The 25,196-nt window shown below is 49.0% G+C and overlaps 1 protein-coding gene across 1 annotated transcript in view; it reads right to left on the bottom strand.

Moving 5' to 3' along the window:
• Nucleotides 1-25,196, bottom strand: part of l(3)80Fj (lethal (3) 80Fj) — a 117,160-nt gene that overhangs the window by 6,000 nt on the left and 85,964 nt on the right. Inside the window, exons 38-48 of the mRNA XM_089573274.1 lie at nucleotides 24,330-24,519; nucleotides 23,759-23,829; nucleotides 21,984-22,402; nucleotides 20,045-20,168; nucleotides 19,092-19,190; nucleotides 17,614-17,757; nucleotides 16,412-16,675; nucleotides 13,409-13,612; nucleotides 11,231-11,371; nucleotides 8,351-8,544; nucleotides 5,514-5,725 (exon numbers count right to left, since the gene is read on the bottom strand). Coding sequence (XP_089429400.1) covers nucleotides 5,514-5,725; nucleotides 8,351-8,544; nucleotides 11,231-11,371; nucleotides 13,409-13,612; nucleotides 16,412-16,675; nucleotides 17,614-17,757; nucleotides 19,092-19,190; nucleotides 20,045-20,168; nucleotides 21,984-22,402; nucleotides 23,759-23,829; nucleotides 24,330-24,519 — 2,062 coding nt within the window. The remainder of the gene's footprint in view (nucleotides 1-5,513; nucleotides 5,726-8,350; nucleotides 8,545-11,230; nucleotides 11,372-13,408; nucleotides 13,613-16,411; nucleotides 16,676-17,613; nucleotides 17,758-19,091; nucleotides 19,191-20,044; nucleotides 20,169-21,983; nucleotides 22,403-23,758; nucleotides 23,830-24,329; nucleotides 24,520-25,196) is intronic.

The following is a 25,196-nucleotide window of genomic DNA, read 5'->3' as shown; positions in this document are numbered from 1 at the left end:
AGCAGAGCACTCTGGCACTCCACTAAGAGGCACTGTCACACGGGCACTTTCGATGCTCATTGAACTCGATCTGCATCGAGATTTTCCAGCACGCTTGAAACATCCGGTGCTACACGGGCATTTTCAATGCTCCTTGAGAAGTTTCACTCATGTGTGTTAGGTGGCGCCAATTGTTCCTCCAACAGCCATAACAAGGTGATGTCCGGCAACACTGTGCAGTCGGGGGCAGCGGCAGCCAAATCCGTAGCCAGACGTGCGATGCACCTATTTACCTCTGTTGTTGTGTGATGGAACCCGAGGGGCTGCAACGCCTCCGCGATTTCTGTGTAGACTACGGCGTTTCTCTTCTGGCGCCGCAAATTATCTAGGCGGTCTAGCCAGCAGTCGATGAGAGCGGCTGTCTCGCGCTCTCTCCATCAGTTGCGCGTCGACGAGCAGGAGGACGCCATTTTTGTTGTTTACACTGACGTAGAAACTTGGAGCGTGGTGTCGAGATTATTTATAAATATGTTTGCACATAAGCAGGCATAGTGCCTGAAAATGTTCTGTCTTGCATTTTAATCAATTACAACAGCAACACTTGTAGTTTTGTTTTGTTAACTAGTGTTTATTTTTATAGCTTCGTGAGAGTGAGAGTGCTTTCGATTGTGCTTGGAACCTCAAGCACTCTTGAGGGGCCGGCATCGAGTCAAGCAGGATCGAGCTCGGTTGCACTTGAAAGTGACCGCGTGACAACCGTCGATCTGCATTGAGTTCGATGAGCATTGACTCAATGAGGATCGAAAGTGCCCGTGTGACAGGGGTATAAGAGGCACTGTCAATTTGCAGAAAGAAAACAACTGCAGACGGCTCCACTTCATATCATCCTGATAACCTGAACAGTTCAGGACCTTTTACGTGGGGGGACGCAGCTTTGAAATTAAAAAAAAAATATATATAAAAAAACGATCCAATTGATTTTTTTTTTTGTTGTTGTATCCGCTTGCATGCCTCGCTTTTTATATCCAGTCCCAAAGTTTCATTTTTGAAATCGACCAGGAAGTACTCTAAAAAATTGTTTCATGGACCGCAGTGGCTGTGCACTGTGTAGAAATTCTGGAACAATGAGTGTTTTGCCCCATTAAGGTTTTCCGCCTGGATACTCACCTTCCGGAGGGTATTTCTCTCCGACTACATTACTTGTTTCGACCCTGTTTGTTTCGAGTTTGGTTTACTGGAGGTTAACGTCCCAAAGCGACTCAGGCTATGAGGGACACCGTAGTGAAGGGCTCCGGAATAATTTCGACCACCTGGGGTTTTTTAACGTGCACTGACATCGCACAGTACCTGGGCCTCCGGAATTTCGCTTCCATCGAAATTCGGCCGTGGCGGCCGGGATCGAACCCGCGTCTTCCGGGTCAGCAGCCGAGCGCGACAACCACTGAGCGACCGCGGCGGCCCGTTTGTTTTACTGCACTCCTAGGAGCACAGTCGAGGTCAAGACATTCTTTCTTTTTCAAATTTGAGAATTTTAAACTTCTTGCATGAAATTTTCTTCTCGCTCCAGATATGTCGATGAACATTTGAAAATAATTGTGCACACAGAAAACAGGACATGAAAGGGGACACACACATGCACACGTCTGCGCACTATTATTTTCAAAAGTAGGAAGTACCAACTCGCCCAAAAATGCAACACTTCTGATGTCAACGGGCACTGCATCACAAAAAATTCAGTACCCAAATTCGTGCTTTGTGAAAAAAAAATTCTGAGAATGTCTTGACCTGTAGGAGGCCAGTAGGAATGCAATGAATTTTAAACCAGGCTTCGGTCACATTTTCCGAACTCTGCAACCTTTTCACAAGATTCTACTGTGCGATGTCAGGTCACGTTAAAGAACCCCAGGTGGTCGAAATTCCTGGAGCCCTTCACTACGGCGTCCCTCATGGCCTGAGTCGCTTTGGGACGTTAAAGCTCCCTAAACCTAAACCATTTCACAAGATTCAGAGGAAAAATTTAGGAAATTTTCTATAAGAGTGAAATTTTGCGACAGTTGTCACAAAACTATATTTAACACGATCAAAAAACTTCATGCAAATACATCACTAAAAAAAATCTTTGCTGAACGCTGCATCCCCTTTCAATAAGATTCAATAAGACGAGTTCACAAAATCTCCATGTAATTTGCACACCGCCTTTTTGAAACTCTAATTTGAAGAAAAAAAAGTGCACAAATTATGAGAGTAAATACGGTATTCTAACAAGCCCTTCATTTCTTTACCTTTCTCTGCTTGGCTACAAGCCTAATATTGTGTCCTGCCGCAGGCATCAACAGGTGTGCAACACCTACAACGTCATGTACCTCCGACTGTTGCAATTGTTCTTGCTCATTTAAAGGGAAACTGCATAGGTTTTAGAAATCAACGAGCTTAAGAGGGTCGAATGTGTGAAACTTGCAGGTATAGCATGCGAAGTCTTTTTGGACTAGCACTTTAAATAGTGAAGTAATCGCTGATTAAAATCCGGACGCCCTTCAAGCTTCTCCGCAGTGCACAACGCCAAGTGGGGGGCGCATGATGACGTCATCGAAGGTATCGGTACATTTCCAACGCACAAACGCCTGCTCTGAAGGAAAAAAACCAACGCCACCGAAGGCGAACCCTGCCGAGAGTTGTTTGGCAGCGTCTAACGCGTCAGGGTAGGGTGTGGCTGACGACAGCGGTAATTTGAAATCATACCTTCCGTGACGTCACGCTGAGTTTTCCTGCACTCCTCCGGTGCATTGAGGAGAAGCGCAAAATTCAATCGTCGATTACGTCACTATTTTAAATGCTAGTGCAAAAACACTTGGCATGCTTTACCTACAGCCTACATAGATTTGAATCCTTGAATATCGTGAAACTTTCAAAGAAGTGCTGCAGTTGCCCTTTAACACGCCTCGAACTACAATCTGTTGTCCATAAATGCGATTCTGACATTGCACAGGCGTTGCATTTATGTGGGGATGAGAAGATCAGATCACAAAAATTGGAAAAAAAGTCGATTTTTGAAAAGTACACTTTTCGGCATCTCCAACACTGTTTCTATGTTGTACTGAAATATTTCACTTAAAAATAAACTCTAAGCACTCCAAATAAATATATTTGTTGGCATCTGCACATACACAGTGTGTGCTAGCTTAGAACTTTCAGGCTTGTTTTCTCGAAAGTTTGTTTCAGGCTGAATACCTTGCTCGTGGAAAGCGTAGCACAGCAATGGGTGCATGGGTTTTTACCCCGTTTGTTTTGTTGTGAACACTGAAATGTGGTCTGCGTCAAGACAGTCTCAGATTTACCATTTAGGCTCACATGTTTTTATTACAGTCGACGACCGAAAATTCGGACGCCTGATTTTTCGGACATGCTTGATTATTCGGACTTTTTCGCGGCACCGCGACATGGCCCATAGAGCCAATGTGTAAGAGCGCTTGAAATTTCGGACGCACCGCAACTGACCACTCGATTTTTCGGACCTCGTTCGCACTCGCCGCCAGTACCCAAGCCGCCATATAATGTGTACAGTGGAACCTCATTAATTCAGACTGCAGGAGATATCGAAAACTTGATAAAACAAAACGAAATTCAAGCTTAAAGGGAGCCTCTGGCGACGCTGAAATTCTGCGCGAGTCGGCACATTGCGCACGCGTGTTTTCGAATTCGTACTGTCCTTGAATGTCTTCCGCCGCACGAACTTGAACCGTAGTCTGAGTTCACGGAACTCATCTGTGCCGAGTCTTTAGTCCCGAATACGGAACGCGAATACGATCGTGGAGCGCTTGGTCGCGGAGGCTACGCGCACGCCGTGGACTCCGCGATCGAAGCGCGCTTCGGGCGCGCCGCCGGATCTTATCGCGCCGCCGGATCTTATCGCGGCTGCGATCTGCTCCGGCGCTGCGCCGTTCGCTGAGGCCACGCGCGCGCACCGGAGCTTCCAAGTGCCATCTATGGATGGCGCCGTGATCATTATCAACATTTTTCTCGGTCGCGATTTTCCGCTGTTCACATCGGCATCAGTATCGCCAGCTCCAGCCTTTCGTGGCGTGTTAGCATGCGTGTTAGCGCGTTCGCCGTGATAGTGGCTTTCGCGTGCTGCCGCCGAGCTTCACAGTTTTAGCGCGATGGGCAAGCACCTTAAGCTACACGGCTGGGAGTTAGCTCTCGAACGTGGTCGGTAAGCGTGCGGCGGGCGGGAAATTCGACGTGGCCGAGAAGTGCGTCCGATGATGGTGCAACCAAAAGAGAAACACAAGCTGCAAAAAGCGCGCTTTCCGAGTCAAGCCGTGCGAGTTTCCTGAACTGGAAGAAGAGCTGCTCCTCTATGTGATGGAATTTCGGAACAACGGCTACGCGTTGACAGCGGACATTCTGCGCGGCTTCTTTTGGGATGAGCGTGCACCAGGGCGCAGCACCAGCTCAGGAGTCTAAATACTTCGCGAGTGACGATTGAACGTAGAATAAATGTCGCTCATTCCCTGGTTGGTGTGTTTTTAATTAATTTTTTTTTTTGCATATCGCGTGTATGGGCCGCACCCCGAAAATTGGCCCTCGAATCTGGAAAAAAAAAAAGTGCGGCCCTTATACGCGTTTATACGGTATTTCGCGCGGCGAAATATAGTCATGAGGAGCTTTAGAATGTGTGCAATACAATTGGCCGCTTTCTCCGGCATAGTGGTAATAAGTTCGCGATTTTTTCGGTGAAATTTGATTTTCCGGACTGCCCGATTTTTCGGTCGTTTTCGCGGTCCCTAGAGAGTCCGAAAAATCGGTCGTCGACTGTACACGGTAATTGGAGCATGATACATTCTAAACATAAAGAGACGGTGCACATTGTGTCCTTTGAAAAAAGAGCAGAGAAATTTTTAAACAAATCAAGTCTTGATTTACAACACATCATCATCATCATCAGCCTGACTACACCCACTGCAGGGCAAAGGCCTCTCCCATGTCTCTCCCATTAACCCTGTCCTTCGCCAGTTATCTGATCACCTAACTTTCTGCCACCCTCTGCTGTGTTTGCCTTCTCTTGGAATCCACTCCTTGTACTTTACCCTTAAGAACTAGCGGTTTGTCTTGCCTTCGCATTACATGCCCTGCCCAAGCCCATTTCTTCCTCTTGATTTCAACTAGGATCTACACCACACTTTTTAGTAAATATTAAAAGCATTTACAGACCTGTAGACTGTTTTTTTGTCATGCTAGGCTTTCCACAAGCAAGCAGCATGGGGGACAACATATAAACAATTATAAAAGAGAACCCACTGAAGCTGTCATTGTGAAACTTTATATCTGATTGTTTGATGCTGTTTTAAGCCAGTGCGCCAAATTTCATCACTCGAAGTCAAAAAATAGAAAAGTTGCCTGCGATCCCCTCATCCCCTCCCTTAAGAGAACCCCCTGGGCTCCAAACTTTTGACACAATGTGTAAACAACAGTGCGCTCTAATAACCTGCCCACTATGGAGCAAGCTTCGAAGGAAAGAGAGAAAGAACGCTCACTGAGCAGGTGCTCCCGAGCAAAGACGGCCAGCTCGTCGGGTGGCAGCCAGCGGCAGAGGGAGCCCAGGCAGCCGGCGGCAGCCGTGCGGCAGCCGTCCTCTGAGCTGCTCAGGTACACGCTCACACTGGCCGTCACGCTCCGCCGCATCAGGTCCGACATCTTGTGGCCCGCCACCGCCACCACACGGTGCAGCGCATACAGCATCGTCTCCCTGCACAAGGTTAGGTGAAGCTTAAAGGGAAACTGCATACGTTTTAGAAATCAGTGAGCTTAAGAGGGTCGAACGTGTGAAACTTGCACGTAAAGCATGCGAAGTCTTTTTGAGCTAGCACTTGAAAAGTGAGGTAATCGCCGATTAAAATCGCGACACCCTTCAAGCTTCTCCGCAGCGCACAACGCCAAATGGGGGGCGCATGATGACGTCATCGAAGGTATCGGTACATTTCCAACACACAAACGCCTGCTTCGAAGAAAGAAACCAATGCCACCGACGGCAAACCCTGCCGAGAGTTGTTTGGCAGCGTCTAACGAGTCAGGGCAGGGTGTGGCTGACAACAGCGGTAATTTGAAATCATATCTTCCGTGACGTCACGCTCAATTTACATGCCATGCACTCCTCCGGTGCATTGAGGAGAACGCGAAATTCGATCGTGATTACGTCCCTTGGCACGCTTTACCTACAACCTATATAGATTTCGATCCTTGAATATTGCGAAATTCTCAAAAAAGTGCTGCAGTTGCCCTTAAGATGCCCGGTTTCCTCACCTCTCATTCCTCGTACAACACCAACGCAAAGGGCGGCGAGGCGAGGCGTCGGCTTGCAATCGCGTAAATACAGTATTGATCACAGTGCCAAGTTCGGGGTGCACCTACTGTGCATGGAAATAAAAAAATTGATTTTTCGCGACCAAACTAGGGGTGCGCCTATTATGAGAGTCCGCCTATTATGCGGGTAAATACGGTACCACTGCAGACTTTTGTTTCGTTCTGCCCACGAACTACAGCTCACAAGGCCAGGATTATATCTTTTTTGCTGGAGTTTTTTGTAACGCGCTTCCGCTGCACTCTAGAGCAAATTCGCAAACAGGTCAGAAAGGGCAAAAAGCAAGCTGCAGTAGGGCCTGTCTGCAACTTCATGCATATCAGAAACTACATTAGTAACGTAAACAGAGGACGGAGCAGTAACGTAAACAGAGGACAGAGAGGGCGCAGTGACCATTGAATCCAGCAAACAGTTCTAGTCTTGTATCGTGTGGGGGAAAAAAATGTTTACACTCTCTTATTTTCATACTGTTGTCCACGCAGGTGGACACATAAACGGACGCTCCTTTAGGTAAGTTTCACTATTAATTTCAGTTTTATTTCTGCTTTGGGCTGTCCTTGAACATGCGAGGTTGACCTCCTCGTAGCGAACTAAGGAAGATATCCCAACAGCCACTGTGCATGGCTATCACTATATCGCTATACAGTGGAACCTCGATTATACGGCGTTCAGGGGACCGCGCGAAACCGTCGTATAATCCGGGTATCGTATAATCGAAAATCAAAGAATGCGGCCAGTGGCGCTCGGCCTTGCGCCGAAAACTGTTGACCGGCTTCAAGCCCGCGGCAAGTACGCCAATCAGATTAAAAAAGACAAAACCCAGCATTTGTTTGAAACAGATTTGCAAAAAAATCTTTATTACCGTTTAAAAAAAATCGGTAATTTTTTTTTTTTGCACCTTTGCCCAACCTCGGCGTATCAACTTTCTTTCAAGGGCTGCCACGTCCGGCAGTAGGTCACCAACATCGTCGCGCGGGCAAGCAAAGCGCCGGATGTTGTCGACGCTCTGCAACACGTCCGCGTAACTAGGAATGGGAGCGCAAACCTCTGCATCGTTGTCCACTTCCTCTTCGTCGGAAGTTTTATCGTGGGGCACAAGCATCCATTACTTCCATTACAAAAAGCGCCGTGGACGCCGCTGTCCTCGCTTGGGCGAGCCGCGAGCGCGGCCTCGCCCGCTTATCTGTTCTTTCATCAGCGTCGGCTCCTGCGGACGCATCTGTTGCTGCGACCGCGTCTTATCTTTTCTCTTTATCTTTCCTCTGATCTTTTAACTCTCCTCGGCAGCGGTGGTGGCTTGGCTCATGCCAGTAGGCGGGCCCGTGTGCTTTCCTTTTCATCCTTCTCTCAGTCGCAACAACAACACGCAGGCCGCGCCTCCTTGGGACTCCGATTGCACAGGCTCGACGAAAAAGAGAGCAAGTGCACTTGGCGGCCTCGGCAACGCTCTCTTCCGCGCAAAAACGGGGGTGCTTAGATTCGCATGCAAAGTTTTTTTTTTTCAGAAATTTTTTTCCGAAAATAGGGGGGAAGCTTAGAATCGCGAAAATACGGTACATCCCGGCCTGCGTTTGCTAACGACCTTTTTTGACGGACGGTACGAGCTAGCCGTCGTAGAAGCGGGGTCCTTCTAAAATTTGCGTCGTATAACCGAGGTTTTTAATGCATTGTCTCTATGGGGGTTTTGCTGGGACCGCACAAATTCGTCGTAAAATGCGGGTCGTCGCATGACCGGGGGACGTATAATCGAGGTTCCACTGTACCATATACAATGTACAAGCTACACCAGCTATCCCAGATCTACAAGCTACAAATAGAGCACTCAACAGGAAGGTTTACTTCTTGCTCCATTCCATTTCATTTTGATAAGCAAGCTCGACTTTGCTGGGTACTACTAATGTACTTTTGTTGCCGGCCTCATCGTTTTTTTTTTTAGCGGAAAAATTACAATCAATAAAGCAAAAAAATGCCAACAGAGCATAATGGCAACAATCCCACATCGGTGGCACTGACCTGACAGAGGGGTCGTCTTGACTCTTGACCGAGTTGTGAAGCTCCTGGAAGACTGGATCACAGCGTGTGTGGATGACAATAAGGTGGCTCAGGGCCACGGCAGCCTTTAGCCTCACTTGCCGGTTGCCGTCGTTGAGGGCCTTCAGGAAGGTGGTCTGCAGCTGTGGCAGGAATGGCTTCAGCTGCACCCCAACCTACGAAAAGAGGCAGATCAGTCGACAGCGGCAGCTCCAAAGCACTTTCGTGAGAGCGCCTGCATGCAGAGCTTGTCCCTAATGTGATCCCTAGTGATTTCTGTCAAAAGGCCCGGCTGAACCATGACACAGTTCCTTCGATTTCCTCGCGCACGAGAGGCGTGTCACCATTCCGAAGAGGTGCCTCTTATGAACGCAGAAACATGCTCACTTAGCCCCTGCAGAAACCTTATAGAGGCTCAAGCTTGTGTCGCTCTCCTCAGCTTAGGCGCGGCCAGACCACTTGAAGCGTACTCAAGGCTCGGTTCGATGTGTCCAAGCAAGCAAGCATTGAAACTACTCATATGCAGCATCTTGTTTTTTTTCCACCTGTTGCTGTCTCGTCACTATAATCGCAGGTAAGCAATTAAAATGTAAGCGTTCAACAGAGGTATGTCTGATTTCGGATACAAATTTAAAGAGACTATGAAATAAATTTATTGAGATTACATAAAGATAGGCAATCCATCACTCGTCACCCCAGCGCAAGAATTTTTGAGCTAGCATCAATAACAACGAAGTTATAGACGATTAAAAAACACGCTCCTCCTCTCCCCCCTCAACTCGTACGCGCGGGGCACCATAAAAAAATAAAGAAAACAGCTCCGGGACTGGGCTCCGCCCATGAATACGTCATTCGCTGACGTTCGGTTTACGACTTCCGGTTGTCGCACTCCCGAGGAGCAGTGTCTCTCCAGTCTCTGTGCTTTCTTGGCTCCCGAACTCGCGACAGAAAGAGGCGGCAGAGGTAAATTGAAACCATACGCGCGAAGGCAATGCCTAGCTGGCTCGCGCTTGCCCGAGGGGGTCGCGCGGCGGCTCGAGCAGACGATTTTCACGGCTACCGGAAGTGTGGCCATGACGTCGTAGCTGGCGCGGCTCGAGCGAATGACAGCGTGTGGTGGCCTGCCGACGTCATGGGACTAGTGACGTCTGTTTTCCCAATTTTGGTTCTAAAATGGCTCCCTACGAAGACACCAAATGGCCCGCGAATTTTAAAAAACATGATTTTTAAAAATTCATAATAAATTGCCGGCTCAGTTCCGAAGACTCATACTTGGTGTCAATGCTTCGAGCATCACTTCTAACATTTACAAGCGGCTTTTAATTCTTTGCATGGTCCCTTTAAGAACGAAATGAATGCCAACCAAGTTTTTGCAAAAAAATATGACGTTTCGAAACAGAGTAAGGAAACCTTACTCGGTTTCTTCACACGCATCTTGTATGCTGGTGTATCCTTGTGCTAGGCGTAGAATTTTTTGACTGCGTCTTTTTTGGTTCTAGGTGATACATGGAATGAACAAACTATATAGTACCTTTTTCTTTGGAGGTCAGTGGAAAAATTGTTGCCATATTCGCTTTTACAACTCCACGGAAAGCTGCAATCTGCGCTCAACGCAGCATCGAATCCATATTGGCAGCTTCTCCGGTCCTCAACGTGTCGTCACGACCTCTTGACCAATCAACGGCGACAGCGCGCCCCACAGTATGTACCATGGCACAGGCTGGATATTTCTGCTAAAAAAGGCATTTCGCACTTGTTTCTGACTTATTTGCATTCGATATTCGAGTATACAGCATGAAAAACTATAGGATGCCGCTGCCAGCCTGATTTTCAGAAAAAGTGCTTCGGTGTCCCTTTAAAAGCAGATGACCATTGCCTATTTTTTTCAGGAATTAAATTTACTGAGGTGCAAAACGGGTTTTTGCGAGTTGTTTTCTAGCCATTCAGTGATGATACTGGTGAAATGCAATTTGAAGAAATTTTTGGAGAATTAAAATTCTCAAACTGGAGCACTGGTGCAGAGGAACGTCAATATAGGAGCAGTCTGGAGCACTAAAATTTCCCAACCTGGGGCACTTTGGAGCAATAAAACACTGATTTAGAAGCACTCTGGGGCATGCAGCTTTTAGTTTCCAAACATTGTCAAGCACTAAAAGATGACAAAGTCTACAATGGCGCAGCATGGAGTGCTTGCGCCAGGGCTGCCGCCATTAAATCATTCCATCACCACCTGTCATGTCGTCCTGTCTTCACTGGCTTGCTGTCACGTGACATTATCTCAGGTTGGCAAACAATGCATGAGCAGACCGGCTACAGTATACGCATGGGAATCCATGGAAAAGAATTCATTCCTGCATTGCCTCGCTAGCCAGTTGTTAGTGTTCATTCTCACATACAAAGCACGCATGTTGAAAATTGAAAATTGGTTTTTAGAAAAGGAAATGATGCAGTACGTGTCTCGCATATCTCGGTGGACAGCTGAACGGCGCCGCATGGGAAGGAATAAAGGAGGGAGCGAAAGTAGAAAGGAAGAAAGAGGTGCTGTAATGGAGGCCTCCGGAATAATTTCGACCACCTGGGGATCTTTAACCTTTAACGTGCATTGACATTGCACAGCACACGGGCGCCTTTTGCGTTTCGCCTCTGAAATCTTTCGAATACCGCGCATTTGAAGCACAGCACACGGGCGCCTTTTGCGTTTCGCCTCTGAAATCTTCTTTCGAATACCACGCATTTGAAGCACAGCACGCGGGCGCCTTTTGCGTTTCGCCTCTGAAATCTTCTTTCGAATACCGCGCATTTGAAGTTATAATTATTCGCACAAGCCTAAACACTCGACAGCAGCACAAGGAAAACACTGACCTTGGCGAGCAACAGGGCGAGGGTCTCGAGCACGGCCACCTTGACGCTGAAACTAAACCGGTCACCCAGAATACGAATGAGGGGGCCCGTGATGCTGATGACCGACTGCCGCAAGGAGGCAGCATCCGTTAGCCGGATCACCTGGGATGTCGCAGAAGAGAAACGCCATGTCACGACTTCCTTCGGCAAACCTTCAGCCATGCTGTCACTCAAAAATGCGCTCCGGAAGCAACTGCGGAAGAATGTTTGGAATGCTTCAATGACACTAGTAGCATTGGTGCTTTTGTGCAATGCCATACTCTCCTAAGCCTCTGTTGCAGCCAAGAGATGTGAAGCTGAGGCAGTAAATTTTCAAATTAGTAGCTGTCTATTCGTTGCAACAGTCAACACAACACAGCTCAGATTATTGAAGTGATTCTACAGTAAACTCTCAACATCAAAGTCAACACTGTTTTCAAATAATTTAAGAAAGCAAAACATTAAACAAAAGAAGCAATTACAACTGCCCCTGACATACATGGGGCTGCTGGTGTGGCATGCAGCTGTAAGAACTTGGAGGACAGCTAATTACCGTATTTACCCAATTCCAACGCGCACCTTTTTTCGGGGAAAATAAGTCTTAAAATCGCATGAGCGTCGGATTCGGGTGCAAACCGAAACTGCCCCATAGCTGCCCATCGTAGTCACCATTATACGATGTGGGAGCTCACTAATTGCTGGCAACCATAGGAGCACTTTTGCTCGTTGTTTTCTGCGTCGCAGGAGCCATGTTGCTTTTTTTTTTGCTTGTCATTTCTGTCAGCGAGCGTAGCACCAAAGAATTCACGAGACGAACCACCTCGCCTCACTTTTGCTGCGTTTACGTCGTGAGTAGCAAGCTATAGCGTCGTCCGTAGCGTGACGGTGGTGCTGTCCGGCGGGCTCTCCGTGTGATATCCTTTTTGAGAATGGATGCAGCGGCCACGAAGAGATGTAGTGTCCGCCAAAAGAATAGCCTTAAGCGCAAAGTTATTCTGCACGCAGAACAAAACGGCAATAGGCATGCTGCCCGTCATTTTGGTGTGCCAGAGACTTGTGTTCGCGACTGGCAAAGACTGAAAAAGTTATGGTTGTCCATCAGTTATGGTTGTGAAGGCATTCAAGAAATGCGGAATTTCTAATGCCACAGACGGCACTGAAGACGAGATGTTGTGGTCACAGTGCTAGAACGAGCTGTCCGAGAGTGGCAGTGAATGAAGTTTGAGTGAGTAAACAGCCTCACCAGAACATATAAAAATACAATTCTTGCAAATTCTTTTCGTTCACGGAAATCACATGCACGTTAGAAGCGGGGCTTGTAGTTTTTTTTCGTCACCGAAATCGGGCGTGCGAAATCGGGCATGCGTTACAATCGGGGCTTGAAAATTGGGCTTGAAAGCATATGATGACATCACTGTGAGATGCCCTGCATGACCACACATACCATGCATTGCCACACACAATGCAAGACTGCCGGTGCAGTGCATCACCAGACACATCTTTTGAATTGAATGGAATCTTTAGAAGGAGGGTCTTTATAGGGAGAGGGAGAGTGCCACCTGCCAACCATGGCAGGTTGCAGTTGGCTCTTCCATGCACCAAACACAACAGGTGCCAGGCAAGCTGCGACAATGGTGACAGGACATGGGCCTCTATCACATAATAATGATAATGCTGCTCACTTCGTTGCAGCTGGTGCATGATAGCCTTAGCTGCTTATGCGCCATCAAAGCAAACGCAACAGCCTTGTTACAGCAATTGAATATAACGAAACAAGAGGCACCAAGAGGATAAACCAAAAAGTTGTGTGTGCGTGGACAAACAAGTTCACCCCACATGCTGTGCTGCGTAGCGGAAAAAATGCAGTCGCATGCTAACGTACTAGAACTGTCTAAAGCGTACCAATCAAGGGCAGCAGCTTAAACGCACAACAGTGTACAAACAATGAGCACTGAAATTTTGCGATTGACACAAAATGCTTGGTTAAGCTACTGTAAAGAGCTGCCTCAATGTGATGTCACAGAGTAAGTACAAGCGGCGGGAAGAGTACAGGGCACCCAGCCAACCCTGGCTTTGGCGTTTATTGCTTCCTCTTAAGATCGCAGCAAGTGGATGGACACTGAAGCATGCTCGAGGCACGTGTTGCCACTGGGACCTCACCTCTCCAAGCCCCTGTGCAGCCTGCTCCTTGAGCTCGGGTACTCCGATGAGGATGGCCTCGCGGAAGATGGGCAGGATGGGCGAGATGCCCTTCTCCTGGCAGAAGCCCGGCAGGTACTCCTGGCCCTTGAGGTCGCTGGCCGCAAAACGGATCGCCTGCCGCACGTCCGTCACATACTCGATCTGCTGGTTGGTGTCCAGCGTCTGCAGTGCACCAACACACAAGGAGGGACAGTCACAAAACAACAGGACAGGGCAGGCTCAGCATCTAGTGCGACTGGCGGCAACTGCAGTGAGGCAAGCATGCTTCACCTGCCCCAAGTGCGATGCTAGCAACCAACACAAGTGTTGCATTCGGCAGGCTCTGCTGGCAGACACTGTACCGCTATTGACTGCAAGTTTTCATGCATTTCTACACTCTAACATCGATTGCAAGTGTACGATTTTGCAGGATGAAAGCGAAAGAATGCGCAGCATATCTCAGCATGGGCTAGTGTCTACAAAGCATGACAGTCTCTGAGATTTGAAAGCTGGATCGGCCTCGGAGGCCATGCTGCTATGTTTGCATGACTATAAACTATTAAAAATTTGTGGATATTCAAAGAGTAATGGATTTGCATACAACACAACTCAAGGTTGAATTGAATTATTTCGCTGATTATTATTACATGCACGCCCATACTCTAATCTCTTATGAAAAACAAAAATGTTTGGGTCAAAGGTGACATTAAGTTCAGGCTATTAAAACTATTATATTAAGTAAAAATGATCAAATTAAGAAAGGAATGAAACCCACGCCTAAAGTTTTTGCAGCCTGTTTGTATTTCAGGCATTTATTTTGCAACAAGCCAACAAAAGCAAGCAATGACATGACATGAGACATGATCAACTACGTTTTGAATAGTACTTTTCTTCAAAACAGGAAACAAAGAGCCCAACCTGGAGCAAGCTGTCAGGTGCCAATCATGGTAAAATTTTGCAATTACACTTCCATTTAAAATGTAGTTCCTGTGTACACGTATTTGTGTTTACTCCCCAAAAAGACTGCTATTAAAGCTTATAGCTGCGGCTGAATACATTCCATTGTTTTATACGCATCTCTTTACAATTAGGCCAAGCACACACTAACAAGGTTCTGAACACACAAAAAAAAACCAGCAGTAGCAGTTCTGCATGACTCAGTGAGCGACAAAACAGTCATTACAGTAATCTGTCAAACTTTACACTTCTATAGGAAAAAAGGAACCCTAATGCTAAATCTGTGGCACATTTCAGCACGGACAACTAGTGGTAAGCTGGGGAGTCCCATGAAGTTGAGTTACAGAACAAAAATTGACAGGGGCTTGATGTAGTTAAACCGAGTAGACCTGTGAAAGCAGGTGTTCACTCTTCAATTGTAGGGGGCACTAAACTCCGCCTTAGAGGTCTGGCATGATATCCTTAGTGGGCTAATGCCCATGTATGCTGAATTGGCAATTCCTACCTAAGATTCACAGATGGCGGTGAGTGCTCATATGCCACTACCAGCGCTGTAAGGGATCGGTAGTGTTTGCGGGGTCATCGGGACCGTTAATTCTCCCTCACGACCCCGCCAGCTGCCTTCTTCAATGGACGCCACCGGCGTGAGGGGGGGCGGTCAGGGCGCTCAAAGTGAAGCCTCTCCTTTCTCAGAACGCGGCCGCTCGCGAATGCACTGGGAAGTACCGGTGTCAGGATGTTTTACCTTGTGCGGGCACGACTGGGTGTTTGCACTTGCTTTTCTTTTATTCTTTTTTTTTTTGCGAGGAAGAGAATGTTTTACCTCCCACCTGCTGGCATGTCTGTGCATGTGCGTTGTTTTTACTTGTATATTGTGGTCGAGAAGGTGATTTACCCTACGGAAGCTGGAGGGCTGGCCATTCTCTTGATGAACCAATCATGTTAGGAGTATAGCATGATTGGGTGCTACTAAAGGTGGGCCGGGCCTTGAGGTCTTTAAAACCGGGTCCCGGAGCCGGAATAAGGGTTCTGAGCTAAGGTCAGGTGCTATGCATCTTCGGCTATGCCGAGTAGGGGCCTCCCCTAGTGTTAGTCAGATCCACTTTTTGGTTGTTTTGTATCTTTGTTGCTTAATTTCTCTTTCTGGCACTAAATTTGTCTCCAGTGCCTAAATTTGTATGTGATGTAAATATCTGTATATAAATCTTCAAGTATTCCCTTTTTTATCTCTGCGTCCCAACTCATCGTAAGACCGTCTCTGACGGGGCACCCCTGGTGCGAAGATAACGATTCAGTCTTCTAGTCTACAAACCGTCTCTGGCGGGGCACCTCTGGTGCAAGGAAGAAGAAGAACCTGAACTTTACCAGCGCAGTGGCGCAGCGGTTAAGTGATGCACCACTGCACTGGCAGGTGGCTGTTCCTGTCACAGCCAGCGGTCAGGATTTTGCGACCCATGTTGCTCTTCCCGAGCAACCACTCGCGCAGATGGCACGATGCTCGTCCGAGCTTACCCGAGTAACTCTTATAAGCTCGGGTAGTAACCCGGTTTGCTAGCAGCGGCACAAGATCGTATGTGGCGTTTCTGCCAATACGCTTGTGGTGCTAGCTTATGGTTAAGCGTTTTGTTTACCTCGTGCCGGCTACCTGGCCAGCATGACACTGTCATGAACTGTGAAACCCGGTGCCTGCGCGAGGGTGGTGCCGTCTGGTGGTGTAGGCGACAGGCAGCAGCAGCGCCATCCGTTGGAGCGCAGCTGAAGCGGTTGCTAGGCAACAGCGACTCAAGGTCGTTTGGTGGCCGCACCGCCACGAGAATACGCGACGAGCTGAGCTGGGCTCCAGTAGTGTTGCTTTTGCAACTAAAAGCCTCAGCAATGACTAAAGCAAAGTATTTGTCCCAATAAGCCCAAATCTGTAGATGCAGCCAGTCTTAAAGTGAGAGGGTAAAACAAAAAAAGAGCTGAATCCAATGCTGCAGATCATGCAGTGAAATACAGGGCGCACAAGAGCGCAAGAGAGCTTGCCTTGGTGACGGCAGCCAGGGCCTCTCCAGCGAGCTGCAACACGTGGCGGTCCGTGTCGGTGAACAGGCGCAGCAGCTCGCGCAGCAGCTGCGGCACGTGCGGAGTGAGGGGTGCCCGCGCATGCGCACAGAACGCGCACAGCAGGGCCACAGCTGCTCGCCGCTGGCTGGGCTGGCGGGCGCCCGCCAGCAGCTGCTCGACCACGGTCTGCACACCAGCCTCGTCGGCCACCGAGAGGACCACAGCCTGGCAGTGCTCCAGCTCCTGCAGGGGGTGGGGGCGCGCCCATTAGGGGGGGACACTGGTCATAGGAGCTGAAGGAGCGCAGGAAAGATTTGAGGTTGAAATTTTTTCATAATATATACCACTGTAAAACCGGTATAAGTAGAGATCTAGTCATAAAACCTCCATCTTATAAATCAAGAAGGCGTGACCACTCTCTGAAAGTTTGTGAACTTTCTTTTAAAAGTGACGTCTTGCGTTATACTTTTTTTGCACGTACGATTAGAGACTGGAATGCTTTGCCACCAAATGTTGTTTCAGTGCTAGCAAATGATGCTTTTGACCACGTTTTGCGCATGTGATTTCGAAGTGATTTTTGTTACGATGATGTCCCCCCTGCTGTAATGCCTGAAACAGGCAATGCAGGTAATAAATAAATAAATAAATAAATAGACCTGTTTTCCTTAATTTTCGCGCAATCCTAATGAAACTGTACCACCTTGCTCAGTTTTTTATACTGATTTCAACAATGAAATTATGTTTCCCATAAATCAGTCGGTTCCCAAGATAACTGATTTTAATTAGTAAATAATTAGTAGCTCGGTGCAAAAAAAATGCTCAATAAAGACTCATTTTTAATCCATGGCTACATAGTATGGTGAGTAAAGAGTGCAATAATCAAAACCATTTTTCCGTTTTACCCTCATTAGTAATTTTACAGCACTGGGAATATCAGGTGCTCTTATACATTGGCTCCATGAGCCATGTCGTGGTGCCACGAAAAAAGCCCGACTAATCAAGCAGGTATAAAAAATAAGGCGTCTGAATTTTCGGTCGTTTACTGTATGCTAAAACTGATTTTTCCAGCAGAAAAGTTTTGTGGGCAAACAAACAAGTTCTAAGGAAAGCTCCAGGACTGTCCACTTAATGAACACGCATAACGGGGAACCCAGACATTTGTGTCTGTGGTTTACGCCTACCTCTTGCTGCTTGGGTGTGTCCAAGGAGGCACTGAAGGCAGTGAGCAGGGCAGGCAGGATCTTCGGAAGGTGCCTCGACAGGGACTCCCCAGCCACCGCAGACAGGTGCGACAGGGCCTTGGTGTTCACTGGGGGTGTTGTGAGCTGCATCGCGGCATGAAACAAAGGACAATACACCTAACCGTGAAGGCCTCCAATAACTGCTGGTTAAGCTACTCACACTTTCAGTAATGCACTCATGCAAACAGCTGCGGAAGTCACTTAGCTGAATAACAGCTGGAGACTGCAAGCTAGCTCAACGCTGGGAAATCAAAAGCTACAAATGTGAATGGAAACATGCAGTTCCAACAGTTTTCCAAAATTTTCGGTCCTGGGGAGCACCAGTGACTTTCAGAAGGTGCTTAGGAACTCTGCGCGTCCTGGCTTCTCCTTCTCTTCCTGCCTAACATGCATACAAAGAAAAAATAAAGCATGCTGTGGTGATGCGCTCTACTCGTCCCCTGTGGTTCGATTCCCCGCAATGCACCCTCAACTCGCCCCCTGTGGTTCGCTTCCCCGCAATGCACCCTCCTTAGGCGTGTTAGTTACTTTTAACTAACAAGGGAGGGCGCCGGCGTCGCAGCGCCACGAATGGTGTGTTTGCTGCGCGCGCATACGAGGGAGACGACCTTTTTGGCTCGGGATTTTGCAGTGCACGAACGTGACCACGCGGGCTCCGCTCTTGGCTGGCGGGCGACCTCGTGGTTGGAACACGTTCCCGCCAGCTCGTCCCATCCGGTCTCGGAGTTTCCCCCTGCCCTGGTGTGGGCGAACGTTCACCCGTAACCGTGCTGGTGAGTCGTCTTCGATCTCTCAGCGTATTTTGTTGCTAGCTGGCGTTGTTGTTGTAGCAATAAATGCCTAGTTTGTGCCAGCCAGTGTGGCATTCCTTTGTTCCCTCAGAGCAAGGCCCGCCGTGGTTGGCGTGCACTCGGTAGCGTACGCGACCATGGGGTGGGGTCCGTGCGGTTTTGAACTGTGTCAGCCGTGCTTAATCGGGGAAAACGTATTTATCTCCCCAATTAAAACCCCACAATGCAGATGCAAGGCCCCTGAAAAAATGACTAAATTTAATAACAGCTGGCTGTACAGTGAAACAGTCTGCTACAATCAATTAATGATTAATACCTAAACAAAACAGGTAAAAAGAAAGATGCGGGCTGGGGCATGCATGGGTTAAGGAGCTTGGAGAACCGAAAATGCACTCCGGGGGGAACCCAAGGGCACTTGGACTCCAGTTTGAGAAACCCCGCCCCAGCATGTTTCATGACAACATGCTGTACTCCCGCCCCAACATGACAAGCTGCTACTGTGAATTCTCTATGTTCCTGGCGTAAGCCCATCTGAATCGTAAGTGGTTCTGTTACAGGTACAGAAGGCCAAGCAGTAAAAAACCAAGCAATAGAAGCAGTGTGGAGAAAAACCGAGGGCGGTCCCACCTGTGGTATCAAGTAGGGCAGCACGACTCGGCTCTTGATGGCCATCACTTGGCGCAGACCATCCAGCGTGTACTCCGCCAGTTCCGAGTCACCCTGGCCCTGGAAAGCAACATCATGGCCGACTGAAACGAGGCGACCTTTTAATAGCTTCAAGAACGCTTCGTCTAACATCAACAACGCAGTCACTTCCATCATCTTTATATGGCGTGCAAACAGCACAACAGTGTGCATGATTAGAGATGCGAGCACATGAAAAAAACGCCAAAAATTTCCAGGCAGGGTTTTCTGAACAGTATCACCTCACTATGCACTGTAAAAGTTGGTCTAAACGAGCTGTTTGGGAGTTTGCCGAGCATCTGGAACTGCCCACACGGTGGCAAGGTCTTTGTACCAACCAGCCGCTGATGTCAGGTGCATGTCAGGTACTCCGAATTCCCTCATCGTTGGCATCATGTGAAAAAAATTGGTCGAAGTTCGTAAATGTGCATACGAAGCTGCGAAACATGCGTGCGGGATTAAATTTGTGTACGTGAACTTGAACCTCAACGTAGGAAAAGGCTGGTTGTCGCTTCAGAAATGCGAAGAAAAGTGTGTATTCCTGTTTCTGAAGTGGCAGCTTCGGTACCCTGTAACTCAAGTTCCATGATAGCCAGGATGATAACTTTACCCTTACTGCATTCCTTGGCGTCAAGAGAACCCAATGGCATGAATTTCAGTGAGTTTCCCGCAGCAAATTTTCTTCAAAACTGTTCGCAAAATACTTGCATAAAAATTGCATAAGTGCTCAAGGAATCGTTTTACACGAAATTAAATTACATGTCTAGAATCAGTGCACAAAAATACATGTGCACGGAAAATTTCACAACTGTGACTAGATTAACAAAATTTTCTTTTCAAGACGAGGCTACCCCCTTAATTCACTGTCAAAACCCGCTGCCACCAACCGCACTCACCAACTGCATGAGCAGCGGGGAAAGGATGTCGTCCAGGGCCCTGGAGCCCACGGTGGAGTGCAGGTTGTCGAACGTCCTGGCAGCAGCCACCCGCACCTCCCTCAGGGGGTCACACAGTGCTCTCCTGCAGAAAAGGGAAAAGCCAATGAGTGCTCCAGTGCACTGTGCCTGGCAGCAGTGTAAAGCTGTACAGTAGAACCCCGCTGTTACGTCGTTTTCTTCGGGTCCCGGCATAGCTTCCATAGGATCCAATGTATTGGGAACCCCGCTGTTACGTCGTAGCCGAGGAAACGATCCCGCATGATACGTCGCAACCGGGCTCCCCGAACCCGCCCGGGCAATGTGCGCCAACCGCCATTTTGATTTTTGACGAGTCTTGGCCAGGCTTGGCTACGGAACTGGCTGCAAGAAGCCGCACGCGAGTTGGAGAGGCCGCCACTAGATGGCTATCTGCCTCGCGAACGCCGCAATCTTTATCGTGGGAGGTGGTGAGGAGGAGGCGCGCGGCTGCGGTCGCTTATCTGTTTTTCTCAGCCAGCGTCCGCAGTTGTTGCGACGCGCGTCTTTTCTTTTCTTTTTATCTTTTAACTCTCCTCTATCTGCAAGTGACAGCGGTGGTGGCTCAGCTGGAGTCAGTCGGCAGGCCCGTGCAATTTCCTTTTCATCCTTCTCTCAGTCGCAACAACATCTTTATCGTGCTTTGATGGCGTGATAGCTTTGCGTAAGCGGAAGGCGCTTCCCCTTGAGGAAAAGCTGTAAGTACTAAACGCAGTCGACAGGCAGTCAGGGCGGCCTACGCGGAGCAGCGCGGCGAGCAGCCTACGAAAATTTCAGTGCTTGACGCTGTGCACAACGTCGCTTCAGCGTGGACTGCAGTGAGCGCGTGAACTGCACAGCACTGCTGCGTGCGGTGTGGCCGCACCGCAAAGCGACGCTGACAGCAATGCGGCCTTTGCTATTGAGAAACGCGTTGTTCTTTCCAGCGAGCGAAAGAAACTGCAATCCATCATTCTCGATTTTTTAAAGTCCTAGGGTCAATTTGCGGAAATAAATTGTTTCAAGTTAAAGCTGCGCTGTTTTCATTAATTTTCGGTGCTTTCCTCACTGTTGCGTTTTCCCGGCTGTTACGTTTTTTTTTCCCGGTCCGGTGAAAAACGTATGAATGGGGTTCTACTGTATTCAGTTACGACTCCCATGTCAGCGTAAGGTCTGAAGCAGTCCCTTCTAGACCCTGTTCCCGAGGTAGGTTCCTTGTTTTTTGCTTTCTTGGCTGGACTGTAGCATATTTATTCAAATATAATGAGTGTTTGTTACTGACAGATAGAGGTGAAAAGTGACCCCTCCCATTAAAATTAAATACTATGCGGAGCCCATACAGGCGTATTCGTGCTTAAAGTGTAGAGCAAATAAGAGTCCTCTGCAGTGTGCGCACAACGCAAATGACGCATAAAAGACGCCAGAAAGGGCATCCACTGCATGCCTTTCCATGTATACTTCAACACGTGCCAGGGAAATGTAACGAACCGAACAGACAAAACAGCTCCCTGGTGCCACTCGTACACACCCCGCTGACAACGCGAGTCAGAAACGTGTGAGGTACTGGTTAACGAGAACAGAAAACTGGGCGAGTTGGAATGGATTTATCTTAAAGCAGCGCGAAACACAGGCCGTGGCCGGCCGGGTACCCACCAGTTTTCTCAAAATGGGTACAAGCTATGCCCCGGCCTGGTGCTCGGCTTCCTAGGGTTGCATAGCTTGGGAGAGGAACCTGCGCCTTCAAATCCCGTCACTGTGGGCAGAGAGTCACGTGAATAAAGTCACGTGGAGTCTCTTGTGCCTTCCACTATGTCCTGTGTTTCGCGCTGCTTTACGATGAAGTACTGCTCTGCACCCGGTGAAGGTGTCACTGTGAAAGGGGAAGACTGGGACACTACTGCACCTGACAGTGGGCACCAGGCTGTCGAGGAAGGTGAGCACCATGTCGCGCGAGGTGGAGGCCAGGATCTCGCTCAGCCCGACGCACACCCCCTGCCGCTGGTCCGGCAGCTCTGAGTCCAGGCCCTGCTCCAGGATGGGCACGATCTCGGGCAGCACCCGCTCGCCCAGCTTGCGCACCAGGTCGCCCAGGGTGCGGGCGGCCACCTGCTGCTTGTCGTAGCTGCTGCTGGCCAGGAAGCCCAGCAGCAGAGAGAAGAGGGTGGGCAGGATCTCGCGCAGGGTGCGGGGGGTGTTGGTCACCACCACCTTCCAGACGTGCAGGGACGCCTGGCGCACCATCAGCGAGGTGTCCAGACGGCCCATGTACAGGCCGGCCAGCACCCGGTTGCGACGCTCCTCCCCCAGCGCTATCATGATCGCCTGCCATGGCCAACAAAAAGCGGGTGTCACGTTGGCACGCGTGCTCTGCCGTCATTTCAGCATGTGCAAGAACAGTAGCTCTTTTTTAACACCTGGCAAGTTGAAACTATCTCAACAGCTAGCAACAGCTGGCATGCAGTGCATCTGCAGCATTTCTAGCAAGAAACCCCCGTATTTACTTGAAGCCCCTTATGACTTTGTGGGGACGCCTTCATCCCCTGCATTCGCTTTCCCTCAACGCACTAGTTCCCTGTGGTTAGCTTCCCCGCAACACACTCCCTTTAGTTGCGTTAACTAACAGGGGAGGGCGCTCGCGTCGCAGCGACACCAGCGCCACGGATGGCGTGTTGTGCCGCTCGCGCGCGGGGGAAGACTGCTTCTCTTCTGCTCGGCACCGGGATAGCTTGCGGACGTTTCGCGAGCCGCTCCGCTCTTCGCCGGCGGCGACCTCGTGTGGAAACATGTTCCCCTCAGCTCGTCCCGTCCGGCCTCGGAGATATTCCCTCTGCCCTACCGTGGGCGAACATTCGCTCGTAACCGTGCTGGTGAGTCGGACATCCTCGATTCCTCAGTGTATTTTGTTGCTAGCTGGCGTTATTGTTGTTGCAGCAATAAATGCCTTGTTTGTGTCCGCCAGTGTGTCGTTCCTTTGTTCCCGCATAGCAAGGCCCGCTGTGGTCGGCGAGCGCTCGGTAGCGCTTGCGACCACGGGGTGGGGTCCGGCGGTTTGAACTGCGTCAGCCGCGGTTAAGCGGGGAGAACTTGTTTATCTCCCCCATTTTAAAACCCCACAACTTCTGTCAGACAGCTTCGCTTGCAGATGCATCACAGCACAGAAAAAAAAATTCAGGGGGAACTTTGGCTCTCTAAAGGGCTGCTAGGCAAAAGCCTTTCCTGGCGCACTGTTTGACATTGACTGCGAGACTGTGCTGTACTAGTGCTTTATTTGACTGCACACTTTGACTACGCATTACAACTACACACTTGGACTGCTTCTTTAGCACGACTCTCTCTCTGCTTCGATGAGCTCGGTTTTCATCCATAGCTCTGCTCGCAGTAAGGAGGCACGTAATGTGGTCACCCAAGGACGCCTTACGCCCCCTGTCGGAGCGGACGACAACTATTTTTTATTAGTTGTCATGCGCTCCAAAAGGGGGCGTCAGGCATCCTTGGGTGACCTCATTACTTCGAATCCGCATACTCTAATGTCATAACCTTTTCGACCAACCGAAAAGCGTGACATCTCTGCTAAGAACTTTCTGTCGACAACGATGAGGCATTAAAGGCTTTCGCCTTAAAAAGCATAAAAGCAGGGGGCCTGGAAAGCAGAAGACACCTGTCACATGAGCCTCTCACCTTGTGAGATTGTTCCGTGCCAAAGTTGTCATCTTCATGGGCAGTTTCTGTGGACATCTTTCCGGTGACACCTGGGGAAAGAAAAAAGAAAAGCGCGCTAAGTATAAAACAAACAATAAAAAAAATCAAGGCGTGACCACCATCTTTACGGCCAGCATATCAGGCGACTGCACTAAGCAGGGAACTGGTAGCAAGTGGCAACATAAACATTACCACATCCGCCACGCAAATGCTCACAGCACGAACTTGAGCACACAGGCAGAAGCCACTGTAGATGGCTGGCAACATACATCAATCAATACTGCACGGTGCAATACACAGTTTAAAAAATGGCAGACAATTAAGCGGGTTAGGAGAGACGGCAATTGGTGAGCTAGCACTTTGGTTTTTCACTTAGGTTTCAGTTCAAGGCTCAGTTTTCAAGGTCCAGCAGGTGTGAGACAAAGTTTGGCTGAATCGGACTTAAGCTCCGCTGTAGGAATCCCCACAGCATGGATTAGAGATATCTCGGGTCACACTACACTCTGTTCTGTAGACATGGAGCGTGGCGGTGAAGAGGTCTCGGACTGACCAGAGATCTTGTACAGCAGGTCGCCTAGCAGCTGGACTGAGCTGTACCGGATGCGCCAGTTGTCATCGAAAAGCCCCTTCTCCAGCTGAGGCAGCAGAAGGGTCATGGCCGTGTCAGCATACATGTTCACCATCCGCTGGCCTGCCCGCAGAGCTGTCTCGCGTACATACTCGTTCTCATCTGCGAGGGCCTGTCGCAAGAGTTGAAAATGCACGTGCATCAATAAATTACTCAACCTTCCCCACCAAGTAAACACTGACCAGCCCACAGGAGAACACAAGACGTGGGCACACTTCTCGGTGCATGAAAGCCAGTGTGTAAAGGGGGGATGGATGGATGGAAACAACTTTATTACACACACACAAAAAAAAGTCTTCCAGGGTGGTCCCCTACTGGTCCAGGAGTCCACGGGCTTGTGCTTCACATAAAGCCCGATCCACCAGCCATTTCTGGCCGGCGGGCTGAGCGGTCCGTAAAGCAGCCTCCCAGGAAGAATGAGTGGGTTTGGGGATGGGGGGTACAGTTGAACCTCGATATAACGAAGTCCTACTTGAAGCCGAAAATTTCGTTACATCGCGAATTTCGTTACGTCGAGGTTCCCATGTTTCAGCTGTCAAAATAAAGTATAACTGGTTCAGGAACACTGCTTGTTGATGGGAACTTGTAAATCACTTATTGAGGAAATACGCAAGAAAATCGAGTAATAGTATCGCTAACAAGGGCACCGGATGTTTTTTTCTACATCAGGAGCATAATGAGTGATAGCAAACACCGCGACGGCATCATTTTTCTCCGTGTGCGCAAGCAAAAGAACGAGCGCAGCGCCTAGTACTGAAAGCCGCCACAAGATGTCGCTACTGGTATCAT

Source organism: Amblyomma mixtum, chromosome 2 (assembly GCF_055824585.1).
Source record: "Amblyomma mixtum isolate Tamu chromosome 2, ASM5582458v1, whole genome shotgun sequence".
NCBI classification, from domain to species: domain Eukaryota; kingdom Metazoa; phylum Arthropoda; class Arachnida; order Ixodida; family Ixodidae; genus Amblyomma; species Amblyomma mixtum.
This window is presented reverse-complemented; position numbering and strand designations above follow the sequence as displayed.